The sequence below is a fragment of the Colletotrichum scovillei genome (assembly GCF_011075155.1).
Source record: "Colletotrichum scovillei strain TJNH1 chromosome Unknown Contig00004, whole genome shotgun sequence".
NCBI classification, from domain to species: domain Eukaryota; kingdom Fungi; phylum Ascomycota; class Sordariomycetes; order Glomerellales; family Glomerellaceae; genus Colletotrichum; species Colletotrichum scovillei.
The window spans coordinates 3,119,034-3,144,038 of NW_023336262.1; the positions used below are offsets into that span (position 1 = coordinate 3,119,034).

The 25,005-nt window shown below is 53.8% G+C and overlaps 7 protein-coding genes across 7 annotated transcripts; 3 read left to right on the plus strand and 4 right to left on the minus strand.

The window, feature by feature from the left end:
- Positions 1-272: 272 nt before the first annotated feature.
- HER10_EVM0003916 (uncharacterized protein) lies at positions 273-4,003 on the minus strand. Its single transcript, XM_035473577.1, has one exon. The coding sequence runs from the start codon at positions 2,733-2,735 to the stop codon at positions 774-776; it is 1,962 nt and encodes a 653-aa protein (XP_035334839.1). The 5' UTR covers positions 2,736-4,003; the 3' UTR covers positions 273-773.
- A 3,198-nt stretch (positions 4,004-7,201) lies between these two features.
- HER10_EVM0010265 (uncharacterized protein) lies at positions 7,202-10,263 on the plus strand. The gene is made up of 2 exons (XM_035483114.1): positions 7,202-8,838; positions 8,906-10,263. The coding sequence occupies exons 1-2, from the start codon at positions 8,514-8,516 to the stop codon at positions 9,904-9,906; spliced, it is 1,326 nt and encodes a 441-aa protein (XP_035335293.1). The 5' UTR covers positions 7,202-8,513; the 3' UTR covers positions 9,907-10,263.
- Positions 10,264-13,693: 3,430 nt separating this feature from the next.
- Positions 13,694-14,682, plus strand: HER10_EVM0010551 (retrograde regulation protein; the record flags this gene model as incomplete). Its single annotated transcript, XM_035480007.1, has 5 exons — positions 13,694-13,777; positions 13,942-14,124; positions 14,161-14,223; positions 14,291-14,397; positions 14,487-14,682. 5 exons carry the CDS (start codon positions 13,694-13,696, stop codon positions 14,680-14,682), a joined length of 633 nt encoding a protein of 210 aa, XP_035335308.1.
- A 1,482-nt stretch (positions 14,683-16,164) lies between these two features.
- Positions 16,165-18,090, plus strand: HER10_EVM0006216 (heterokaryon incompatibility protein; the record flags this gene model as incomplete). Its single annotated transcript, XM_035475808.1, has 3 exons — positions 16,165-16,222; positions 16,291-17,838; positions 17,981-18,090. The coding sequence occupies 3 exons, from the start codon at positions 16,165-16,167 to the stop codon at positions 18,088-18,090; spliced, it is 1,716 nt and encodes a 571-aa protein (XP_035335005.1).
- A 135-nt stretch (positions 18,091-18,225) lies between these two features.
- On the minus strand, positions 18,226-19,850 carry HER10_EVM0006190 (major facilitator superfamily transporter; the record flags this gene model as incomplete). Its single annotated transcript, XM_035475782.1, has 4 exons — positions 18,226-18,237; positions 18,288-18,777; positions 18,830-18,933; positions 18,984-19,850. 4 exons carry the CDS (start codon positions 19,848-19,850, stop codon positions 18,226-18,228), a joined length of 1,473 nt encoding a protein of 490 aa, XP_035335002.1.
- A 586-nt stretch (positions 19,851-20,436) lies between these two features.
- Positions 20,437-21,909, minus strand: HER10_EVM0004477 (membrane dipeptidase; the record flags this gene model as incomplete). Its single annotated transcript, XM_035474120.1, has 5 exons — positions 20,437-21,065; positions 21,118-21,238; positions 21,291-21,354; positions 21,411-21,639; positions 21,702-21,909. The coding sequence occupies 5 exons, from the start codon at positions 21,907-21,909 to the stop codon at positions 20,437-20,439; spliced, it is 1,251 nt and encodes a 416-aa protein (XP_035334876.1).
- Positions 21,910-22,552: 643 nt separating this feature from the next.
- On the minus strand, positions 22,553-24,787 carry HER10_EVM0011282 (uncharacterized protein). The gene is made up of 4 exons (XM_035480718.1): positions 23,925-24,787; positions 23,523-23,872; positions 22,977-23,466; positions 22,553-22,907 (listed from the first exon to the last, which is right to left on the minus strand). The coding sequence occupies exons 1-4, from the start codon at positions 24,688-24,690 to the stop codon at positions 22,738-22,740; spliced, it is 1,776 nt and encodes a 591-aa protein (XP_035335361.1). The 5' UTR covers positions 24,691-24,787; the 3' UTR covers positions 22,553-22,737.
- Between the last annotated feature and the right edge of the window lie 218 nt (positions 24,788-25,005).

The following is a 25,005-nucleotide window of genomic DNA, read 5'->3' on the forward strand; positions in this document are numbered from 1 at the left end:
CCACTTCACGTAGCGTCAATCCATCACTCCTCTGGCGTCTTGGCTCTAGGTGAGGGGCAAGACATCTCGTATTTCCCTCGCCTCCCCCGCATAGGATCGGTTCGAAAACGTCTCCATGCCGTATGGGGGAGGCTAGGTATTTGAGATCATCGATGAAAGATACGTCAAAGCAAGGCAACTTCGGTAAGAATTCGCGTCACCTGACGTCAGGTACAATACTTTGGAAAGAGAGTAATGCCTCACATCCATTTGTCTAGAAACGACTGTTTTGTCTGCCTCTTCACTGAGTTTTTTTCTCTTTTCTGTTCCATTTGAATGCCTCATCTTTGAGGTGAGTTTCCCACTCAAACAACGCCCCGGAACCCCATATGAGGCCCGGTCGTCGATACGTACATAATATCCGACGTCCTTGCCGAATGTCGTTTCATCATGTCCATCGTCAATAAGAAGCCGAGCTGCGGAGAACCGACAGCTGTGAACAAAGACAAAGGAGATGTCATCCACATCGCGAACCATCTCAAGCAAAGTGGCCATTAAGTAGTCCTCCAAGCCAGGAAGGGTATCCTCCTCTCGATATGTGAAGCAAATGTGTCCGTAAGAAGTGAAGCAAGGAAATATCGGGGCCATCATCAAAGCGTGCTGTCGTCTATGTACCAGTCGAGGGGTATGTCCTTGCAGGAGTATCTCCACAGGGGTATCGAGCAGATAACTCGCATGGACTCATAAGTCGTGAGAGTAACGGGCGTAGCAACATGTACAAAGAAAATATTTCACTAGAAAGGTGATTCAGACCGGCGGCGATTGCTGTCTCGGCGTCTAAAGTTGCGAAGACGTTCGTCAATGTAAGCCAAGCGGTCAGCCAGGTTACGAGGAGGAGCAGAGCCACCATCCCCGCTGGCTTGTTGCTGGATCGTAGCAAACGGGCGAATGGTGCCATGATCAAACTCTTCTGGCTGTGTGAAACGATTCGGGAAGGAAAAGCTAGTCTTGGTTCCAGGAAACGGTGATCCGAGTCTCGCAGGAGGTGCGGTTGGTGCTGCCAAGAAGGGATCAGGTAGGTTGGCAGGCTGAAGCCTGGACGCAGGTATCTGCATTGGGGCTGTGAAGAGCCCACTGAGACTTGTACGAGGTACAAAAAGGTCGTCGTGTGAGTTCCTATCCGTGGAGCTGAATTCGACTTCTGGTTTGACCGGTGTCTTGGGTAGACTCTCGGAAGGCATCGGCTCAGTCCAGAGGTCGGAAACAAGACTGGGTCGCTTGGTCTTGCGCGGTTCATGAGATGCTTGTCTGGGTCGGCCAACTCGCTTTTGCGTGTTCGATCGACTTCTGGTCAGACGCGCCGGCGACTGCAACGTGCGCCTATGGCCAAGACTTTGGTTCTGTCTTTGAGGTACCGAAGAGACAGCAGCAGCCAGCGCACCTGTTGAGCTGGGCCCGTAGCTGTTGGCCATGAAAGGTGTCCCCAGTCGCGGGCGGTCTTCGAGAGGAGCATCCGCCTTAGAAAACTCCATGGGGAATAGTGGGAATGGCTCGGTCATTGATTCTTGAGCAGGAGGTTCGGGTTCCGACTTGGTAAGTTGCGCCAAAGGACCCTGAGGCTGCATGGCTTCTGAAGTGCTCAGAGTAAGCGACATGGTCATATCGTGAGCTGAGAAGACGGATGGGGACCGGGCCGGTGTGGATCTTCGGTTCCAGAATCGCGCGGCCGTTCTGCCGAAAGGTGTCGGGCTGTTGGCGAGGAACTTGCTGGTGCGGGCCGATGATGAAGCGGCTTTGAGCTTGCAAAGGTCTCTCAAGTGAGCTCGGGTGGAAGCGCAAGTGTGCGGCCACTGGAGAAAGGTGCAGGTCTCGATAGTAGGAGTGCTGCTTCCGCTCTTGGGGTTGAGAGACTTTCTTCCACCCTTGGGACCTCTCCAGCTTCGCTTCGCTTCCCTCGCAACGCGAAGACAAACCCCGTGAGGTGGCACGCCACTCTTAGCGGTACGGAACGGCGTGACCTTGGGGTCCTGTAAATAAGTAAGGTAGGTAGCCCAGAGGTGGTCACTCATTGCCTTCGTCCAAGGGGCCTTTCTCCTCTTTGCCTTTGGTTTGGATGAGGCAGAATGTTCGGTAGGCTCTTCAACAGCGTCGAAGAATGAGTGTTTGACATGGTCCGACGCGTCAGTTTCTGGGCTGATGCACTGCAGGTCTTCTGATGCGAGGGAGAAGCGACTGAAGAGGGAAGCGCTGGTTTGCGTGGACCGTGCGGTAGATGGCCGACTGGACTCGCATTCCGGGGTAGACTCGCCGCTACTGAAGGCAGAGTCGATGGACCAGTTGGGATACCGTCTAGGGGATAGTGAGGGAGCGGCGCCAGGTGCTGGCGTCTTGGGTGGAGAAAAACGCCTTCCGCGAAGTTTATGTAAGGCGAGCTCGTTCAAGTCATTGAGATTGTGAATGACCGGGTACGTCATGCTGGAAAATTGTGTTTGCGTGTCCGGACCAGCCGACTCGGGCTCTTCGATGCTGGGAATCGGGACGTCGGCGGCAGCAACTGACGCGAGGAAGTGCGTCGTTGGAGCGTTCAAGTTGGATGCGACGCGCCTTTTCAGTCTCAACCGCGGACGCGGCGGCGATGGTGGCTGAAGCTCCTCGTCCATGGCGGAAGGCTCCGGTGTTTTGGGATTTTGCTGATCCGGGTCATGGAAGCGAAAGCCTTTGGGCAGTGTCGCCGCTCCGGAATGTTGAGGGTTCATGTTGGCGGAGTTAAAGAGGCGAGGAATGTCGCGACCTCTTGGAAAAATGCTAGCGGCAGGTAGGCCTCGCGATTTCTAAGCCGTTTGGCGAACGTCTCTCCAAGGACAAAGGCGACGTGGTCCTCCGATTGTTCTTGTGGCGGCAAATTTGAGACAAAGTGATATTTGAGCGCGTGGTAACGTCCCTGAGCCTCAAAGGGCTTCGATTGACCTCAACGGCTGTCGCGCAGAATGGGCGCGATACTTAGTGTGCAACACAAAATATGTCCAACACACTACCTAGGTCGTGTACTGCTTAACCAATGTAGATCCTGTAGCTGGTATGGAGCGCTCAGTCAATTGCAATCAGGTATGCGACGGCCTCGGCTGGATTCGAGGGTCGTGCGATTCAACACCGCTTTCTCGTCAAAACATTGGTCGAGTGGAATAGAGAAAAAGAAAACGTTGTCTTGGTAATCGTGGTAAATTTCGTCGCAAGTGTCGCTTCGTGTTATGATATTCGTGGATGGGTCGTCTGGACGGCCGGGAATCGTCGTCGCAATACTGTAGATAGGTAGGATCAAGGAAATAGGTCGTCGCGACGAGCCAGACGGACGGAATGATTCTTCGTCTTGTTTACTGGCGAATGGCTCGTGATTAGGTATGGGCTTATCGGGGGAAAATCGAAAGCGCGCAACCCCCACCACCGGAGGACGGCTGGTGTTTGCGAAAAGGAACGACTGTGGTTGAAGAGAAAGGTGGGAGGAGGAAGTTCGGACAGGCTTGGGCTGAGGCGGACCGGTGTGGTATGTATGGCAAGGTCCAGCGATGGTGGGCGGGGTGGAGAAGAAAGAGCGGGTGGCGCGAACCTTGCTCGAGGAGCCGGGACAGGGCGGGAGAACAGAGAACACCTCTGGTCCTGGCAGGATAGGTACGAATGGGAAGAGACCTGTGCCTGCGCCTGAGCCTGTGCTCGTGCCTGAGGGTTGCAGTGAAAAAGGTCGACAGGCCCTCGAACACCGAAAAGTACCTCACCAAGCCAAAGTTGAGGTGAACCAAACTTCACACACTGCTCGCTTGAACCCCCGTGCAGTCCTGCAGTTGCAGTCGGTGCAGCAGCAGAGCGTGGTGACCGGGGGAGGGCGTCCAAGGTCCACGGGTTGCAGTCGCACAGCGGTTGAGCACGCTAGAATCCCCCACCTAGGCTAAACCCAAGGGAACCTAGTCAAGCCGTCCAAGGCGAGTGACAGTGGAGCGTTTGTGACTGACGGACACACCAGTAGCGGCTCGAGACAGGTCCAGAAGCTCGCCAGCGCATGTGGCAGAGTGGAGTCTAGGGTGAGCGTAGTCTCGTTTTGCGCCGAGAGACCCTGAGGATGCAATGTGCGGTGAGATGCGCGAGGTGGGAAGCGCCTTGTTGAAGGAGGAGACTGAGGATCGTCTGCCCCGTCTGCCACTGGGACTGGGCCCGGTTGAAGTCGTGGCTTGTAAGTTGTCCAAACCCGATCTCTCTTCTTCGCAAGGAATCCTGGAGAAGAAGCTACTTTGAAGTTTGAGTGAAATGAGAGGCGGCGTGCGAAATGGGGTTTGGCGACTGCAGTAGTCGTATGTACTCCAGATACACTGTGTCGTTCGTTTGGTGTAGCTATTTGATGGACACAACAGGAGTGCAGGTACGGCGAATGACGAAGCAGCGAGCGACGAGGGTGCAGAGTCCGAAAGGAGCGATGGAAGCAAAGCAAAGCAATAGCTTCGGGCTCCCGTTGGTTGATTCGTTCGTTCGCCAGCTGCAAAGCAAGGTACGCCGCGCGTGAAGTCTGGGAAGCGCGCCGGACTAGGTATTGGGTTGGTCAAGACAAGCAGCCGATGCAGGCCACCGAAGTAAGGATACTTGGTGACGGAGAACTCAACAACACCAACAAGACGACTGGTCTTTCTTGGGTGTCGGACGACGCAGAGGATGTAGCAGATGCCGCGAACGAGAAGCTCAAGCCACGACTAGTAGGGCTCAATCGTAGACGGGCTGATGCAACGGACGAGACGACAGTCGAGTGAACAAAGCAGATTGGGAGTCCGGATAGACAATGGCAAGCTGCTCAAGCCTCAAAGAGACTCACAGAGAGACGGTCGAGACTATCAGGCCGCTCGGTTTGTGGGGCAGTGAGACAAGAGACCAGACGATGCTGCCGGAGCTGGATGTGCGTGCAGCAGCTTCGTGCTCGCTATCTCGTCTTGGGTAGGGCGCGTTTGCCCTGCGTCTGCGGTGCTTGTTGGTGCGAACTTGTGGATGGTGGTTCTCCTGGCCACAGCCTGTGCGGCGATTTGCGCTCGGTCGTCTACGACCGGGGCAAGGAAAGAAGGGAGGCTGGTTTCTGCGTCTGCAGCCGGCAGGCTTAATTAATGTATGCCGGGAGTGTCGTTCTTGGGACGAACAGAGCCTCGAAGTGCAGCGATTGAGCGTTGAGCAAGCCACAAAGTGGATAATGAGTGTTGGGGATGGTCGAAGATGAAGACTAAATGATGGCCAATGAACGAGAAAGCGTCCTCAGAAGAGTGCCATTTGACTCGAAAGTCGCACCGATGACGGAGGAGAGTGTAAGACGTGACGAAAGTCGGATAAGTGAGCGAACACTCGGCCTGGTCGTGTTTTTGAAATAATATTCTTAGATGGGCTGTCAATCTTGGTTGAGCCGGTAATTAGGAGTTTGAGTACGGAGTACGGATAGTAGGTGAGCACGAGGTGAAGCGTTGGATTTGGCCGGTGAAAATCGAGGTGAGTGTGACAGGCGGGAAGCGACTCATTGGCATCACAAATTGGCAATTGTGGGCGGTGACGTCCGTCCAACCCAAGTTGAGAGGGAGAGAGAGAAGCGACGGCGCATCGGTGGGGGGGGAGGAGTGCGTGGAGTGTTCCAAGAAAAAAGAGACGACGGATGAAACTGATTTGAGTGCGATCCGTGCGAGAGCTGTGGGAACTTTCACGACTTGGAGTGCTGAGAGGAAGGGGAGAAAAAAATCAGACATACGATGGCCGATGGTCAACGGTAGCCCAGATGTGAACTTGTGAAGTGCGGAAGCGACGCGTTCAAGACGCGTCTGAACGCGAAAAGACACGCGTTAAGTGGGTCATTTCGCTCGCCAAAGTGGATACTTGAACGGTACTTCTACATTTCATTGGTCAGTCAGACCCACCAGGGCATCATCTGCTGGGCCTGCTCGATGTATCCTTGGCAGTTGTGGTTGTCACTTGCCTCTTGGTCCACCACCACTTGAAAGCAGAAGGCACCTCCCCGTCTGTTCCTCCCCCCGATCGGTCTTTCCTTGCTCCATCATCCATGAACGGGAATCTGCCAGCTGAAGTCCCAGAGTCTGGACCTGCCGCACCACAAAGTGCATGAAGATGCGATGCCAGGATCACCGAGCAGAAAGCGGCTGTGCGGGAGGAGCGGGGAACAGAACACGAACAGACGAGAGTTCCCAACTTTGCTCACTTCCATGCTACCTAATTACAACTTTCCAAGGGCCACCAACTACCGCCAACTCTTGACCCATTGACTGAATCATGAATAAGGGGCCCGATCTCTGTTCCATACTCCGTCGCTCTTTGCCGTCGGCCCTGACTCCCATCCTTTGTTCCAGGGGCAATCGTTAGCTGGGAGCTACTCGGGAAAGACTTTTCATTTTCATGACTTTTTCACCAATGTCCAAGCTGCAATACGACGGACGATTACAGATACCTGAAGCAAACGAATCCTAGCCGAGACTAACATCAGCTTGCACGCACTCTTACAACGGCGCCGGCGGAGAAGCAGAGGCTGGGGAACAGACTCTTCTCCCAAGTCTCTTCTACCCGAATCCATGTACGATGCTGGGTAGGGGTGGCCACGGATGGATGATACGAACAAGTCCCGCGGCTGGCGCGAAACACACGAATAGCATCACCGTATACTGCGTCGCGTTGTGTGTCGTGTTTTGATGTATTGTGCTGCTATACGCAGTACTTCTGCCCGTAAAGCTTGCAATCGCTACACTTGGCTCTCTAGCCAATCGAAGCACAACATGGCGCGTTCGACGGCTGCGAATGCCTGCCTGGGCCTGCACGACGATGGAGTTTGGGATGCGGTGAGCCCATCTAGGTAAGGTTCTTAGGGGTGGCAGGAGTATCAGTACGGGTGTCTATGGCCTGGTCGACACTCTCCCGGTCCAGTACTCTTATCATACATACCTACGTAGTATGGGCAGGACATGGTCAACTGCAAGCAAGGCTTCTTCTAGTGCGCCGAGCATCATGGGCTCTGCACCCCTCATGAACTCAGAACCATGGGCCACCAATCTCTGGCCGGAGAAATGACAGGAGGCCCGCCCCGGGGATCAGCGAGTCTACTGCGACGCTGCAGTTGAACGCTTCGGGATCCGCAGAGGTGCGTTATTGCAAGAACGGCGGGCTTTTCATGCAGTGTCCATCTTTTCTCTCTCGTCCTATGTCTGGGGACGCAGGTTTTCGAAGACACTACGACAAGACAAGATGAGCTCATGTGCCTTGTTCATCAGTATTCAAGTTCACCGCGGCTCAGAATCTTGACTTTCATCCGAGTTCTGTGTGCAATAGGTGGTGCACCGCGGCATGCACAGAAAAGGTCAGGCTAAAGTCGTTCCCGTCCAGACGATCAAACCGTCCGAGTCAAACGAAACGGCCACCCCAGAGGCAACTGAACAACCGTCGACGGCTTCGGTGCAACGTCAAACCTAGAGGCAAGAAGACCTTGGACTTCGCGCTGGCCCAATCAAAACACAGTCTACTAGACAGTCTTGGCACTCTGCGTGGCACCGGTTCGGTTGTCCGCTGCGAGATCCAAGCAGCACGAACCCGAGGATGCTGTGTTGCGGTGCGTCAAATCCCCTGGTCTAGGCCGACGTCGCGAGCACTGTGATTAATTCAACGACCTGATCAGACGGAAACAATCAGTGTAAGCTTGACCACCGCCGCACAACGTGCTGTGCCTGGGCCGTGTCTTCACTACTATCTGCCATCCGAAATCACGCTTCGGTGCCCGGGATGATGAAACAGGTACGCCTAAGTCGCCAGGCTGTCCCATTGACCCTCAAGACTACGGATATGTAGGTAGTGATTCCTGGTCGTGAGGCGAACCGACAAGGGGCAACACTTGAGATGAGCGGCAGTAGGAGAACCAAGCCATGAAAGTTCGCGGACTATTCTATTTCAGCCTCAAAGTTGGTCAGGCGGCAGCCATTATTCACTTAAACTCGACTACAGACCTCACTACCGCCACAGAGAAATAGCGTTTCTCGTCGCATGTTTCTGTTAGCGTGCGCCGAACGCGAATTCAATGAGACTCTGTGTTCATCGCACGATAAAGGACATGTCGAACCAGCACCTCCCTGCAAACTGCGATTGCCAGAGTTGCCAATTATTCGGCATCTTACAAAATACCATAACGCTCAGAAAGGGACAAAAATCCAGGGGCATGGCGAGACTGCTGAAGAACGTCGGTAAAGATGGCATCTCGGACTAGCAGCCTGTCGAGCGCGCTATCGCCAATCCTATCCCTTTAATAGCTGTCGATCTACGCCATGCCATTCCGAGAACGACTGAGAAACGCCACATTTCTGGCTCGTTCAGCCAGGCGCGAAGCTTTCCATTCCACTCCTTTCGCCCTCGATAGCTGGCTGGGCGTCTTTCCTTTGAGAGAGTCGCCTCTTCCGCCTCCTCATCAGCGAGATGGTTTCCTCAACTTTTCTCATCACGGCAGCAGCTCCAACTGCATCGATTAGCCCATCATGCTCGGCTCGACATCTTTATCCCAGCTCATGAAGCTCGTGGGGCCGATGCTCCTCATTCTCTGGTCAGTATGGTACTTGGGAATATCACGGCAGCATGTACAGACAATCACCCGCAAGTTCCGCAATCAAAGGGAGCTATTCATCAAAGATTTCCTCGAGCACGAAGTTGACGGACGCTTTGACGGCGCGGCTATCCAAGGCCTGTGTGCCAGCAAGAAATGGACAAAGGGATTGATGATGGGCTGCGATGCAGCACCAGGAGGGATTGGTGAAGTGCGGAATGCCCACTTGCACTGCATTCGCTTTGCGATCGAGGCAGGAGGTAAGAAGCATGTCCCTTGGTTAGAATGCGGATTTCTGGATGAGCTTTTCGTGCTAATCGATGCCAGCGGAGTTGATCCTACCCGAGATCATACCTCGTTCAGAAGACGACATCAAGAACATCAATGGACGGCCCGCTGTGCCTCTCGACTACTACTTCGACTCAGCCCACCTCAACCACGTTCTCCAGACATACTGTCCTCAGATGAGAGTACACGGGTCGATAAACGACCTGTACGACGTGCCGGAAGTTTTCGAGGCCCTCCAGTTTAGCATCGCGGATACGAACAGCAACTGGGTCAACGGCACCGTCCTAGCCGAGCCCTCAGACTGGAACAAGCAATTCCACGACTTCATCAACGAGAAGTCACCTCCTGCGGAAAGGGTATACCCCTTCCGCACCCACCTCAAACATACCCTGTGGACGTGGCCGACGGCCCGTGATAAAGCGCCCGTGGCCTCTTCCTTCGGACGCATGCTTCGCATCCGCCCGGATGCCCGGCGCCTCGCGGCCTCGGCGCTCTTCAGCCTCGAGTCCCGCTTCCAGCTTAACCTCGACCCGCGGACGCGGTACCACCCGTCGAGCTTCGTGGGCGTCCATTTACGCACCGAAGAGGACGTCAATGAGCGGTTCCCAGACTACACGACACAGGCGGCCAACTACCTGCACTACCTCTCCGAGTCGGAGTCGAGCGTCGCGTTCCTCGCCTCGGGCGCCACCGAGACCAACATCACGGCGTTTGTCAACCGTGCCGAGGACTTCAACGTCACGGTCGTCACCAAGACGGACATTTTGGACGACGAGGAGCTGGAGGCGCTGGAGGCGCTGACGTGGGACCAGCGTGGACTGGTCGACTACGAGATTATGCTGCGCGCCGGCATGGTGGCGGGCGTCAGCGCGAGCAGCTTCGCGTGGAACCTTGCGCTACGGCGGTCGTATGCCTTTGGGCAGGGTCCCATTGGCGTGCCGCTTGAGCCTGGCGAGACGATTTCGTGGAAGGACGAGTATACCACGCTGTACGGACGTCACGAGAACGCGTACGCTATGAGAGCGACGGTATGGCCGTGAGGTCCTCACGGATAAGGGAGGGGAAAAGCATTAATGACAAGTGTGTTTTGGCGGGACGTGAAGGGGACCAATGGAAACGAGGATGTTGACAAACAATAAGGCGGCAGTTCGCGAATATCTAAACAAAGATGGCTGGATGCTTATGGGTAGTGGTGGTCTACGGGCGTTTCTGTCATGTATCCCCATCTACAATGCAAGGGATATCATATCAGTCTCATGTCAGATGTCGTCTTGGGATGCGTGTGCACAGGCCTACAAGCCCGCCATACTGTGATGTTCTTCGTCTCGAATCACGCCGTTGGTTCCTTCTCGCAGCCCGATATCATATAATTCTTAGAGCTCCTCATGAATATTCGGTGAACGACTGCTTTGATAAATTGTCAAGAAGTCGCTATTGTCAATTTTGATCAATGGTTGGCTGGCATCATTAGGTGTTCACCTGCATATCGGGTTTTAGTGTGGTGAGCTTCACCTACCCAGGTTTTTTTTAGGTTTTTTTTTTTTTTTAAAACCCGGCGTTGGCCGAGCCATCTCGATTTCCCGTCGGGTGCATCCAAACTGCAAACGACGAATCGCTTCGGGTCCGGGTTCGAACCCCTCACTTCGGTCAAATACTTGTCCTTCTCATGCCGATGATTGCATGGCACAGTGAGGATAAATGTCGACCTGCTAGATAGCATGAGCAGGGTCTGCTTGAAAAGGGAGAGGTAAAGACGGCTGCGAGAATTCAGGTTGTCTAGCCAAACGTATTGGCTTGTTCAGTTCACTCATTGACTCACATGAAGGGACACGGCAATGTTTGTGTAACCATACTTGCCATGGTATGAGGCAGAGCAGACAAGCCGCCCCCGTGCCAATTATTCGCGAGGGACCCCCGCCACGCTACCTCACTTCACCCATTACCCCTCGTTCGAAGTTCGTCAAGCGAGCCGTCAGTGACTGACAGGTGAAAAAAGACAGGCAGGGAAACGGCAGGCAAGCGGCGACCACGGCTGCTGACCGGCATGAAGCGATGCATCCAACTGCAGCAGAGGTGCGTCCCTCTTGCGTAGCCCAGTGCTCCAGACCCCCGTCATGTCAGTCAAGTCGGTGGTAACCCCCCGCCGTCACGCGACTACGTGACCCGCCTCACGCTTCTCGGCTCTGGGGCCAGGACCGTTCTAGACGTCGGGGATATCATGATGAAGGAGCACGAATTGGGCCATTGGTGAAAGAAAAACATGACCTGGTTCCAGTTGCGTTGGTTGTTGGTTCGTATTTTGTGTAAACCTGGTTGAGGATATGTCGTGAGATGGATGAGGCAGGTGGGGGAGGGGGAGAAAGATGAGGGGTGAAGTGAAAATGGGACGAAATGGTTTCTACTACTGTGTGTGTATTAGTTGCCCAGGGGGCACTTCTCGCGGATGCAGGCTCAGCGTTGCTAGCTCCGTGTAGACCCAGAGCTTGGTATCCATCTCATGGAGATCCATGAATCCTTGCGGGCTTTTTTGCTTGCTTGCTTCTGCGAAGGCAGAGAGTGAGTGAAGTTGCTTTCTGGATCGTCCCCTTGCGTTGCTCATCTTCACGTGGCCGCCTCAAACTAAGGTAGCACTGCAAGTAGCTGTCGTGAGCTGCATGATACGGACCAGGTATGAATATTACACATTACTACACAGTAGGTTAGTCTAGAGACACGGGCTGCGTCTTTTGGTCAGACTCGCAGCTGAGGTTTTCCAGGTTTCCGGGGCTCCAATTCCAAAACGCATGCCACTCACTCACTCACCTCACTGAATGAGAGAGTGAGAGACAGGAAGTGAGAGAAATGTGCCGCTGCCCATGGCAATAAATCCACACGCGCAACACGCTCCGTTTTCGTAAAGTACACATCGCTGCCTTCCCCGTCGTTGTCCCCCCTCACATGCGCCTCTCTCCTCTTCCAGTCCTTTCTCTCACTCGCTCACTCACTCTCACCTTCACTCTTATTACTCACTCATCCTCAGCTCACTCTCCCCGAATTCCAGCAGACTGACGACCTACCTTACCGTACCGGCACACTGAACCACTCTCAGCTCTCTGTCTCTCCGTGTCTCGCCTTCCGTCACTCAGCCAGCCGTTCGCATCTTTTGGTACTTTTGCAAACTTACCTGCTACATTATATAATCCTTCTCGCCCCGGCCCGGCACTCCTCTCTGTTTCCCCCCACAGACAAGAACCGAAAAAAGAGCGTTCGAATCCTTTCAGATACATACTCTGTACTCCGTACACACACCTTTCGTACCGAGAAAGAAAAAGCAACAAAGGCAAATGTCGGTTGCCGACATCCGCGGAAATCCCTCTGCACAGCGCCTACTTTGAGCAAAGATACCACCCAACCATCCGCTCTCTTTTCTCTCGCTCTACGTTACCTTACCTCACTCACTCTACCCTTTTCCGCCCCCAGCTCCCCTCCCCCTCCCCCTCCACTCCGATCAAGAGACCATCGGCTTCGCGCCTCCCGCTGCCGGCCATGGCTACCAGCGCTGACATCATCACGCTTGACAACTTTGAGGAGCTGCTGCCAAGATGGGACCCCGCAGGCTCCAATCACCTATATGCGATTGTTGATATGGGCAGGTCAGTACCTAAGCTTTTTTGTTTTCCTCTTCGGTGCATCTATCCGCACAGATTCGTTTATGTCGAGAATTTCTTTTTCCTTCTGTTTCTGCCGGATCGCCCTCCAGGATTGCCTCGCCGATGGGCAAAACCTGGGGAAAGCCTGTCTCGTCTGTCTCTGCCTGTGCTTTTGAGCCTCAATTCTCAAAGAGCACACATCCCTTTCTCATTGACACACCATGGCGGCGGGCAACGTCAGCCGGACCACGTCTTTAGTTCCCGCTTCTCCTAAAAATAAATGCACCATGACAAGAACAAAAACACCTTTTTCAAATACTGACCCGAGCCACCGGCCCCACCAAACAGCAACGGCATCCGCTTCTCCATCTCGGACCTTACTCCTCCCCAAACCCGCCTGCTCCGGCCCATCTACCGCGAACGCGCCGGCATCTCCCTCTTCGACGCCCTCAACTCCGCCTCCACCGCCGCCTCGGAACCCCTCACCTTCCCCCCGGAAACAATCACTCAGGTCGCAAAGACCCTAGCCCGCTTCCGCCGCATCGCCGTCTCCTATGGCGTCCCGCCCGCCCACTTCTCCGTCCTCGCCACGGAGGCCATGCGCCGCGCCGCAAACGCCCGCGACATGCTGACCGCCATCCGCGAGGCCGCCGACATTGGCGTCCACGTCTTGGCCCCGGAGGTCGAGACCCTCTTCGGCGCCGTCATGGGATCGCGGTCTGCCTTCGTCGACGTTGCCCGCGGCGGCCTGTTCCTTGACCTCGGCGGTGGCTCCGTGCAGATGACCTGGGTCGACACGCGGCTGCCAGACTACGAGGTCGCCGCCGCCAAGGCGGGCGAGAGCATGCCGTTCGGCGCCGCGAGGCTGATTCGCATCCTCGAGGGGCAGTCGGAGGAAGTACGCATCCAGGAGAAGCAGAAGCTCAACGCGAGCATGCAGGGCGCCTTTGCAAAGTTGTGCGACAAGTTCCCCGCGCTCGCGCAAGCAAAGGCGGATCACGAGGCCGCCCACTCCTCCCCATCCACCACCACGAACGGCAGCGGCGTGGTACCCGGCGGTATCGACGCCTACCTCTGCGGCGGCGGCTTCCGCGGCTACGGCTGCATGCTCCAGCACAACGACCCGATCCAGCCGTACCCGATCCCCTCGGTGGGCACCTACACCGTCACGGGCGACTTCTTCAAGCAGACGGACAAGATGCGGCGCGTCAACCGCGAGCACGAGGGCAAGATCTACGGCATGTCGAAGCGCAGGCGGCAGCAGTTCCCAGCCATCATCGAGGTCGTCGAGGCCTTCATCCGCACGGTGCCGCACCTGCGCACCGTCACCTTCTGCGGCGGCTCCAACCGCGACGGCGCGCTGCTGATGAAGCTGCCCAAGAGCGTGCGGGAGAGTAACCCGCTCGAGGCGCTCGCCGGCTTCCCGATCCAGGGCCACGAGGAGAGCGGAGGGGCGGGAAGCGGCGGGGACTTGGCGGTCGCGCAGGCGATTCTGCGGACGCTGTACGGCGCCGTGCCGAAGAATGTGGATGTCTCGCGGACGCCGACGGTGTTCTCGCTGGGTCTGGGTCCGCTTTTTGCGAGGCAGGTTTGGATTCACCAGGGCGAGGACGACGATGCGAATGCGTCGTACGCGCTTCACGAGGCTGTTACGCGGGACCCTAGCGCGCCTGGGCTGACGCACCTCGCGAGAGCGGTGCTGGGGCTGACGGTGTGCGCGCGGTGGGGGTCGAATTTGGGCCCGATTGATGCGCAGCTGTACGGGAACCTGAGGGGTCTCGTCGCGGAGGCGAAGCTGGAGAGCGTGTTTTGGGCAGAGTATCTCGGTGCTGTGGCGGCTGTCATGGTTGATCTCGTGCCGGCGTGGCCTACCAGTGTCGAAGAGCTTGAGTCGACTTTGAGGTATGTGTTTTACGGACCCCCCTCGATACTGGAAAGTGTCGAGAACCATCGGCGGATCCGTGGAACATTACTAACAAAAAATCACACAGATTCGAAGCTACGCAGACGTCGGACCCCGAGAAGAAGAGGGCGAGCATCGATTTGACCGTCCACGTTGCGCCTGGCGCGGCGGTCGGCATCGATCCCGCAGACGTCATGGGTCGGTTGGCGAACGTTGGCAAGAAGCGCAAGGACGGGACGAAGCCGGACAAGAAGGTTTCGGTCAAGATTGTGGAGATGAAGTAGTTAATAGTGTTGTCCGCTGTTTTGGGTTGTTTATTTGACGAGTCGATGAATCTTATGAAAGATACCCCCTCCACTTAGCCGTTGACTTTTCCGCGTTTCGCCTGGCAACTGATATCGCTCCCATTCAAGGCCTTGTTAACGGCACCGCAATGCTCACGTTTATGATGAGATTTCTACTGGATGAAGCTTAGCCACCCAATCTAGATATGTCATACGCAACGGATGCTTCTTCCTGTTGTAATTCCCGATTTCCTGCGAGCGCAGAGCCCCTACGGGCTATAGATACCAACGAAATCGCTAGGTTTTCAAAGCTTATCTTGACCTCTGATATCCTCGTTTTTCAATGCCAGTAATCCGTACTTCCTTTCACGATATCCGTGTAACGACCGCGGCAGTAGCGGTCTAGTACGCCTGGCTGGCAGTAGTACGCAGTCAATTTAGCTAGACAGCACAGTCGAGTTAGCCGCAGTCATAAAGAAAAGTGATTGCAGTCATAAAGAAAAGTGCCATAAAGTCAAGTGTTCAATGTCGAGTTCTATTTTTCCTTCCTTTGAGAAATGTTCCAAACGTTTGGAGCAGCTGTTCGTGAACTCGTTCCTTTGTCTCCAGTGATTCAGTGCACCTTGTAAAACCTCAACCCCCAATATTCTCCTTTTAGTCAAATCTGTGTTGTTTCTGATACCTTTTATTGGCGTTGAGCGTCTGTTCTCATTCACCAAAGTCGCTGGAAGAGATTCCCACCCCTTAAGAGCAGGCCTCCTGGTTTCCGCATAGAACGCTTCAACGATGCACGGATTTCTCTTCTCTCTACGGCATCATCTTCAATGGTACACAACCCCTCTCTCAGGACGGAACTGCTCCGCCACCAAATCGAAACCAAACCTCACCCCAAAGTTTCAATCGAAAGACTACCCGAACCTCGCCCTCCACCGCCCACGGCGGCAGTACAGAGTAGACCCGTACACCCAAAACCAAGACCGAGGGCGGCGGCAGTAGTGCAGCCTCTGCAGCCGTGGTGGATTGACGCAGACGGGGATGTGATCATGATAGACATTTTGAACGTGGAAATGCGCAGTAGCTGGGTGTTTGACACGGATGGCGATGTCATAATGGGGGGATGCGGAGGGATGGGGTGGGAAGCGCGGCGGCTGCCGCCCGTGGTGGTTCCAGTGCCGGTTGTGGTAGTGCCGGACAAGACGGGGAGGCCGGGGTGTCCACTTCCACCGCGACCCGCTCCGCGGCCGTATGCAGAGGTTCGGCACAGCCTTGCGATTCCATGCAACTAATGGCGAGGCGCACTCCAACTCAATGGCGCGAAGGGGACCAATGAGCAGTGGCAATTCTATCTGAAATGAAGAACATGACTGGGCAGTATCATTTCACCACACCTGCTGCCTAGTAGGTACCGTACCTTGGATAGTTCCCCCCGCACTTTTGTAGAGCAACCAACCTTCCAGTCTTCACATAGATGGTTTGACCATCATGGCGGATCCAGGCCATCTATCTCTATCCGAGATTCAGGATGCTATCCACCAGCTAGGTAACATAGATGACTCTGTATTAGACACGTTTAAGGGCATGTAAGCTAACGTTGTGCTTGACCTATAGACAGAAACGAACCGGGTGCACGCCCGCTTCTCCAAGACCCAGCAAGACAAATACGATTGTTCACCCTCTGGCCAGGGACACAAGAGAGTCCGATCCATGGGGTATTCAGTGTGGCTACCCTCGACGACGGGCCTGATTATCAGTGTATATCATACGTTTGGGGCGATGCCTCGGATACAAAGGACATCACAGTGGGCGGGAAAGACTTCAAAATCACGACATCGCTGTTCTCGGTCCTACGGCGCATCAGATCCGAGCAAGAATACCTGACTGTGTGGGCCGACGCGTTATGCATCAATCAGGACGATCACGAGGAGAAGCGGGTGCAGGTCGACATGATGTTCGATATTTACAGCAAATGCAGTAATTGCTTTTTCTGGTTGGGAGAGGTTGACCTCCTCGATGGGGAACTGAGCTTAGACATTGCTCGCTACGGCTTGGACTTCATCGAATTCTGCGACGATACAGACTTGGAAAGAGAAAACAACGGCTTTTCGACGGCTGAAGGGTTGATGAAAATTTGTCTCACCTTTCGAAGCCTGGCCAAATGTCAGTGGTGGCGGCGAATATGGACAGTTCAAGAATGCGTCGCTCCTCACACGGGGATCTTCCTTTGGGGGCCTCTCACGATATGTCGATTCCCTTTGATACACTTCTATAAAAATAGTGTGCGCGCGGCATTCGAAAAACGTAGGTGGATAAGTGACAAGTGGGACAAGCACTATTTCGAGGCAGCGGGAGCAATGAAATCGCTGCTAGAACTACTCTCGACGTTGAGAAATCGAATCGAATCAAGGTCGCAGGCAGTGGTGGATGGTGTAGCTAGTATTAGCTTCCTTTGGAATGCCTGCGACCGCCGAGCTTTGGATCCGCGCGACAAGATCTTCGCTCTACTACCTTTCATTGCAGGAGCATTGGTGAAATCAAAGTCAAGCAACTATGACATCGACTGTGTAGAGCTATACAGCCGCGTCACGGTGGATCTCATCCGGTCTTGTCAATCGTTACTCCCACTCATGGGACGCCGGCAGAGCGAGACGCCCTTGGAAGGACCTTCTTGGGTTCTGGATTGGCGTCGCCAAGAGATGGCACAACATAAAGAGGTAAATGCGTTTACCATGGCTCTTAGATTGACCTACCACTTCGATGCTTCACATGGCCTTCCTCGGCTAGATCTACAAAACCTTCTTTCGGGCGACGGACGGCAGTTGAGACTTCGTGGACACTTCGTTGACACGCTTGTGGGCAAACTTATGCCACCAACTGGAGTCTCCGCGGGTTATGATGACCCCTTGAATTATATGCAATCCCTTAAAATCTTGAGACAAATATGGAAACAAAGCGTAGCTGAAGATGCTTTCAGTGCTTTGCGAAACCTGGATGGGCCATTGGTGACAAACGAAGTCGTCACAGAGTTTTCTGGGATGTTGGATGACGTGCTCGACCTACGTATACAATACGAGTCACAGGATTGGGAATTGAAAGAGAAAGCACAGCTGGTATCCTGGCTGCAATCTAGGATCATGACCATCTTTCTTGTAAGTGCAGGTAGGTTTGGCGTCGGAACTTGGGACGTAAAACCGGGCGACGAGGTCTGGATACTCTGTTCAGGCCATATGCCGCTCATTTTACGACCGGTCAGGGATGATAATGGCCACGTTGACGGTCCAGATACGTTTATTTTTTCCAGGGACGCATGATAGATACCACCTAGTGAGTGATTGCTATTTGCCCGGGATAATGAAAGGCGAGCTCTCACTCGCAGGAACTTCTTTCTTGCGAACTGTCACTTTGTGTTAAGCTGGTTTTGTATTTTTTTGGGGGATGTGCGTTTGTTTAGATCTTTCACGAGTTAATTTCGACAAATCTAGTCTCCTGTTCTGCAAGGCGGGCGTAACCTTGAGGTCTGTTATGCTTTCCCGGGTGCCACAGATATCAATACACGTACTGAAAAATGTTAGTGGAAATTCAAATTCAACGAAGGAATGCCCGCGAACCTTGAAGTACTTGTTCTGCAAGTCTGTCTCATCAAGGAGCCCACGCTCATAAGCCTGCTGCTCATTCTCCTCCGACGTCGCGTGTTCCGCTCTCCTAGACCGATTTCGAACCCACAGCAGACACCAGAGACCACCAAGACACGCAATCTGCATGCCGACGCAGAAAATCATCATCGCGACGCCCAGGGGGTACCGCGGCGCCTGCTCCGCCTTGAAGAAGAAGGGACCGACAAAGTTACCGAGGCAGTATCCGATCAGAAGCATCGCGTTCGTTGTAATCTTCTTGGTGTGACCCGCAGTGTTGGCCGTGGCGACAGACATGGACAGCGTCCAGGTCGCTGTGTAGGCGAAGGAAATCCAGAGGCAGGCAAGGCGGCCATAGGGGTTGGATTGGTCGATGAGCCAGAGGCCAAGGATACCGGCGAGGAAGGGGGCGAGACAGGTAAGCATGATGGCTATGCGAGCGTTTGGGTAGTAGGAAGCGAAGAAGCTGCGTTACGTTAGCTGGGAGACAGGAGGCTGAAGATTTACGGCTTGCTCACCATGCCAGGGGACATAGAATGAGCTGGACCGCTCCTGAAGGCATCTGGATGAGAGTAGTCTGAAGCGTCGAGAAGCCCATGCCCCTGATTACAAGACCTTGGAACTATCGTTGTGTCAGTTTACAGTCTTCAAGGTAATATCTGACCAACTCACCGTCGTCAGTCCGCCATTGGGAGTGTTACTCGCCACAGCAAACAAGAACAGAAGCCAAGTCTTCAAGTCCATCATAGCCTCCCTGAACTGGGGCCACTTGAACTTTTTGTTCTCAACTCCCGTGCCGTTCGCCTTGACGCGGCTAATGACCATCGCCTTCTCCTTCTCCGACAGAAACTTCGTCGTCAAAGGCGAGCCAGGGAGAAAGATGAGCATGAGAATTCCCCACGCCACCGTAATGGCACCCCAAAACAGGAACAGAATCCGCCAGCTTGCGATTGACCCTTGCACATGTCCGATTCCAAATGTAACGATACCAGCCGTGATGTATCCCAAACCTGCAGACCCAATCCAGATGCCCATACGAACAGGTTGCTCCTTTCTCGAATAGTACATCGAGAAGAGCAACATCGTACCCGGGTTTATTGAAGCCTCAAACGCACCCAAAAACGTCCTCGTCGCCGCGAGACCAGCAAAATTGTGCGATGCGGCGTGGCACATAAGGACGGCGCCCCACAACACCACGGTGGCCGACATGAAGGTGTTAATGGGCAGCTTCTGCAGCAGCACGTTCGTCGGGAACTCCCAGAAGAGATAGCCCAGGTACAGCAGCGCGCCGGCCCAGGAGAACTCGGAGCCCGTGAGGCCAATATCCTCGCGGATGCCGAAGACGGCGGCATAGCTCAGCGTCGTGCGGTCGATGGACTGCAGGGCGTAGGTGATGCAGAGGAGCGGCATGAGGCGAAAGTCGAGGCGTCGTAGGAGCGCAGAGCTCTCTTCCGGGTCGATCACCTCGCCTTCGGCTGCGTCGAGGAGGTCGAGGGGCTTTGTTGGCTCGGAGGCCATGAGCTCCTCCTTGGGAGTCATTTCCGTCTTCATGATTCGCTGAGTCGGATCTTGGGGGAGAGAAGAGATGGTGCTTCGGCCGCTGCGATGCGAGTCGCCCGACTAAATCTACATCTAAAGAACATCTAGCTATATAGGGTCATCGGTAACGCGAGTGCCGGATCTACAGACATGTTGTCAATGATTCGTTATGCCTCCGAGAAGCAGCAGATAAGAGCCGATGGCACGACTAGGGGGGTGTTATTGCTTCCCGCGGAAAAGTCTTATCACGGTTGAAGTCATCCGCGGCCATGACTTGCGCAGATGCTACCCCGCGCATAACGTTGCAACGACCAGCCGTGCTTCCGAATATGAGCAGTTTACATTTTTTGCAGGCCATTTTCTGGAGGCGTCTAGACAGTCGGACTGTCAAAACAGTATCATGTATAAGCCACCAGGACCCGGCTTCAGTGGGATATTTACGCTTAGAATTGGGGCAATGCGATGAACCGTGGACCATTGAGAGATTATTCGCATCACCCGTCCAGTATCCTCGTGAATTGATAGTCATGCAATTTGTCAATCTAAAAGAGACCTCTCATAAAAATTCATTTAATAGCTCCGAGTCCTACTTGTCGTCCAGATACAAGCCCTCGTCTGGAGGCGGAACACCATACCAGTCCAAGCCCAACTTATCCTCAGGATCAGGGTCTGGCATCTGATAGTACCCATCATACCTCCACCAAGTCCGATCTTCCCACACATCCTCAACCGGCAATACTCCTTCAGCCTTCATCTCATCCCTCACCTTCTCAACACCACGCCACACTCTCAAGATGTTCTCACCAGCTACCTTGGCAAGCTGCTCCTCAGTCGCGCCCCTATCAAGGATAGCCTTGAGGAGTTTCGGGTAGCACTTGACGTCTTCCAGGCCAGGTATAACCGACGCGATACCGTCAAAGTCGGAGCCGAGACCGACATGGTCCCAGCCGATGCGCTCGGCAATGTAGAATAAGTGGTCGAGAACCATGTCCATCTTGGCGTCCCGTCGACGTGTAGTGACGTGCTCCGGGACAAAGGTTACCATCACGATGCCACCGTTGGCTGGGACCATGTCTAGGATGTGGTCCGGGACGTTGCGGGGACAGTCAAAGACGCCCTTGACGTTGGAGTGGGAGAACATGATTGGTGCGCGGGTCTGTTCGAGGACTTGCTTGGCGCAGTCTTCTGAGACGTGGGAGATGTCTACAATCATTCCTGCGAAGGGCTAGTGAGCCGGCTGCTTGTTTAATGTCATTATCTTGCTCACCTAATCTGTTCATCTCAATCAATGCTGCACGTCCCAGCTTGGAGAGTCCACCGTGCACAGCGCCGACTTTGGATGTTGAGCTATCGGCGAATGCATTGTTGCAGACATGAGTGAGAGTGCACTAGCAAAGTCAGTACCAAAACTACCAGCATCTCGAAGCATTTTCAACTGACATATCTGACGCCCAGGCGGTAAAATGCTCTAATGATACCAATACTATTGCCAGCCATGTGCAATCTGTCAAGCTTATTAGTCTTTCATGAGCCTCTCAACACCTCAAATTGAGCACACACCCTTCAATACCGATAGAGCAAGCTATCCTCCCAGACTCGTAAATCTTCTTCACATCATTCGGCCCATTTACCAACTCAAACGTCTCCGGATACGACTCGACGAGCCGAAGCGTCATATCAATCTGCTCAATGGCGTCGCGCGCCATATCTGAGTACTCTGCCGTCGAAAAGTTCTCCGCGGACCTGAGACAAGGGACGCAGATGGACCAGAACTGGCCTCCCACGGCACCTTCATTTTGTGTAAGTCATATAAGCCAATGCGTTAAAATGAGACAGTTTAGTTCAACTCACCCTCTCTCAGTCGTGGAATATCCGTCATTCCCCTCTCGAATCCATTTGCGAAATCGAATTTCGGGTTGTTGTGAATCTTGCCGTGGAAGCATGCCCGCGGTTGCTGAGGCAGATCATTGTGGCCGTCGATGAGCGGTGTCCTGAGAAGAATCCGCTTGACTCGCTCGTCAATGTCGAGCTTCTGATAGGGATGGTCTGATGATGCCATTGTGTGAGTACCAGCTTTGTTGGTCAATTGGGTATTGTTGCCAACCTCAACACGCGATTGATCTGATGAGAGGGTTCGACAAGGTACTAGTAGTTGAGAAACAAGTTATGCGCGGAGCTCATTAAGGTGATGTTCATTTCAGTTTAGTCTGCGTGCCTGCGTTTCCTCGGTCAACTGTTGCTAGAGACTCAGAGTGTGGGTTTCCCGCGCAAAAGGAAGGGACCCATAGATATGACCCCGACGTTTGATTTGGCCGCCTTACCATCGCGGGGAGTCATGTTAGAATGCTCGGATAATAAGATCCAGGGTATTCCTTGACCCCGCTGGTTCGAGCTTAGATAAGAGCTAAGATCGTCTTATCTTGTCTTATTAGTATGGATACACCAACCAATCTCAAGGATGCTGGCTTCCAGGTTCCAGAGTTTCGGGTCCTCGCATGATGGTGTCCACACGGGAGCTCTCGAGTCTCGATGGATAAGTGTGAATTAAACAAAGTGACGAAGTTCTCTTAAGGCTTCTCTTCCCGCAGACGCTCCGGTGGTGATTAAGTTCAATGCAGACTGGGGACTTGGGAGTATGATGTTCGAAGAGTCTTAATGGTTAATAAGTACAAAAAAGCTATGATTCCATGATATACAACGTTCTGTCCACTATCCTTGCCGTTCTCAAATAGAACAGCGTTTTGTTGCTTTTGCTAATGATATGGGTATCCTTCAAACACAATCGTATGATCATAAATGACGCTAGAAACCGACCTTGATAGGAAATTTCACCGTAAACTCCAGCATCCAATTTCGAAAGATGGAAAGAAAAACACTCGCTCACACACTAATAGCCATCCATAATCACATCTTCATCATACTGCCCAGACGCGCCACGCTTTGCGCTGACCTGCTTCTTGGGAGCCGACCGGCGTTTCAAGACCTTCATCTCGGGATCTACAACAAGCACCTTGAGACGCTGGTCAATTGCGTCCACTCCAGCGGCGATTCTTTGATCTACGCATTCCACTATTAGCGCTACGTCCCGCTTTGGAGAGAGGGGTCTCAGGAGAGGGCAAAACCTACGAAAAGTATCGCGGAGTTCCAAAATGCCGTCAAACGCTTTCGTGAGACCAACCTGCTGGGTTTCACCAGCAGGCCAATGACCCTTGACACTCTCGAGTGATAGCAGCTTCAGCGCCGCGGAGGTCCGGAAGAGACTTGCGTAGAACACCGCCACGGCATTCAAGAGAGGCTCTGCGTTGCCGTGCCACGGCTTGACGTTTCTGAGAAGGTCACGGTAGATGAACATGAGCTGCCACAGCGCAGCCCACACCGCCGGCCTCTCGTGGTTGTCCATCTTGGACTTGGTGGGCTTGAGATACCTATCGAGGTCGGCGAGGATGTCTCGCTCGGACGACTCGATAACGGACCTTGCGATGCCACGAATTTCCGCCTGGGCTGGGAGAGGAAGCTCTCCGAGCTTCATCTCGCCTGAGCGGATGAAGTAGAGGGTTGGCGAGCGGTAGATTTTGCACATGGAATTGAGTGTATGCACCTTTTGGAGCAATTCGGTCTGAGATTGGTGAGACATTGTACGAGGCGTATGAGACCTTGGAGAGGTAGGCTTACCTTGGGACGTTGCACCGTACTATAGGGATTATAGTGACTTGGCATTGCGTACTGCTTGATGAAATACTCGATACGCCCCTCAAAGGTCCTGTGATCTTCAGAGGAAACGTATTGTGAAGCCCAGTCTACCAGGCTGTCCTGTGACATTGCCCTGTTCTCTGAGTTCCTAGTCAGAGTGCAGCCGCCATGGCTGGAGGCAGCGCATGTGTAATTCCTGAGAGTGGCTCTGAGACCTGGCATGGAGCTATCTGGCTCGAGAAAGATTTGCCCTTCAAATACAGGCCCTTGGAATTGCGGGCCGGCCGTTCTCAGGGTGTCATTGACCATACGGTCAAGTCTCAAGCCAGCGACTACACATTATTAATGGCCCACTCCGACATCTGGAGAAACAGAAAAACTCACAACGCCTAGGAGAAAGCTCCTTGGCTACACTTGTCAAGTCCCCACGAATGCAAGAGAACTCTGTGGCTTGTTGCCCAAGCTTCTTGCAGGTTTCGCAAGGGTCAACAGCCGAGCATGTAACCTTTTGTACTCTGCATCTAATACATGCGCCAGCGTCTCTGACTCTGTTCACCTTGTGAACATCTTTGACGACCCGGTGTCTGCTGTTGGGTGATCTCTTGATAGGTCGGGCCGGGATATCGAGAGTGGGCGGTCTTGGGAGGCTCTGCTTGGCATCGTAAACAGGAATAGTCAAACGATCATCCAACCCACGGAGGGCGTTGAGATCAATGGAGGAGCCTGTGTCTCGAAATCGGCCCCCAGGAGAAGAAGGGGAGGTAGAAAAGATGGAGGGAAATTCATCGGTAGTGACGAGTGGCTCTGGTGTGTGAACGGAAGAGGTGTCCGTCATGGAACGGGAACCTCCTGAGGGTGGGTAAGCCAGCAACATCTCTATGGGTGTGTCGTCTTCCATGGAGAGTCCGGACGAGCTGGAAGTTTCCTCGAAGCGTTCAGCCCACATAGCTTCGTCGAAGTAGGTGTTGAACGGCTCTTGTTCATTTCCAGAGGGCTTCAGACCGCTCCGGCCCACCCTGGGTGTGTTTGGAAAAGAAGTGGTGTTGTTGTTACCCAACCCCCTTGTGCCCCAGTAGGAGTCCAAGAAGATTCGGACACCACTCGGATCCTCGTTTTCGGTCATATTAGCGGATTTGAATGGATGAGGCATGCAGAAAGCGCAATTTGAGGACCCAGTATTTGTGTCAAGGGTTAGGATTGTGAGCTGTAATGTGATCCTAGGGTGGATGTAGTTTGCAAGATCGTGAGGGGTTTGACCACTCAATCTCATTCAGTTTATAGACAGTATCCCGCTGAGGCTCAAGGAACCGGCGCATCACGACGTGGGCGTCTTAGAATCTCGGTGACAACTGTACACGCCATTGGCCAATTCATCCTGCGCCCCATTAAAAGTTATACCAATCAGACGCCCATGTCTGACCGAGAATTGCAAGTCTTCATGCGAAGCATAGCATGCGAAGACCTG

Coding starts and splice junctions, on each gene's coding strand:
- HER10_EVM0003916 (XM_035473577.1), bottom strand. CDS start 2,735: ATGAACCCTCAACATTCCGGAGCGGCGACACTGCCCAAAGGCTTTCGC.
- HER10_EVM0010265 (XM_035483114.1), top strand. CDS start 8,514: ATGCTCGGCTCGACATCTTTATCCCAGCTCATGAAGCTCGTGGGGCCG. Junction 8,839..8,905: donor CTTTGCGATCGAGGCAGGAG/GTAAGAAGCATG, acceptor AATCGATGCCAG/CGGAGTTGATCCTACCCGAG.
- HER10_EVM0011282 (XM_035480718.1), bottom strand. CDS start 24,690: ATGCCTCATCCATTCAAATCCGCTAATATGACCGAAAACGAGGATCCG. Junction 23,873..23,924: donor GGAGCTTTCTCCTAGGCGTT/GTGAGTTTTTCT, acceptor AATAATGTGTAG/TCGCTGGCTTGAGACTTGAC. Junction 22,908..22,976: donor GGAACTCCGCGATACTTTTC/GTAGGTTTTGCC, acceptor TGGAATGCGTAG/ATCAAAGAATCGCCGCTGGA.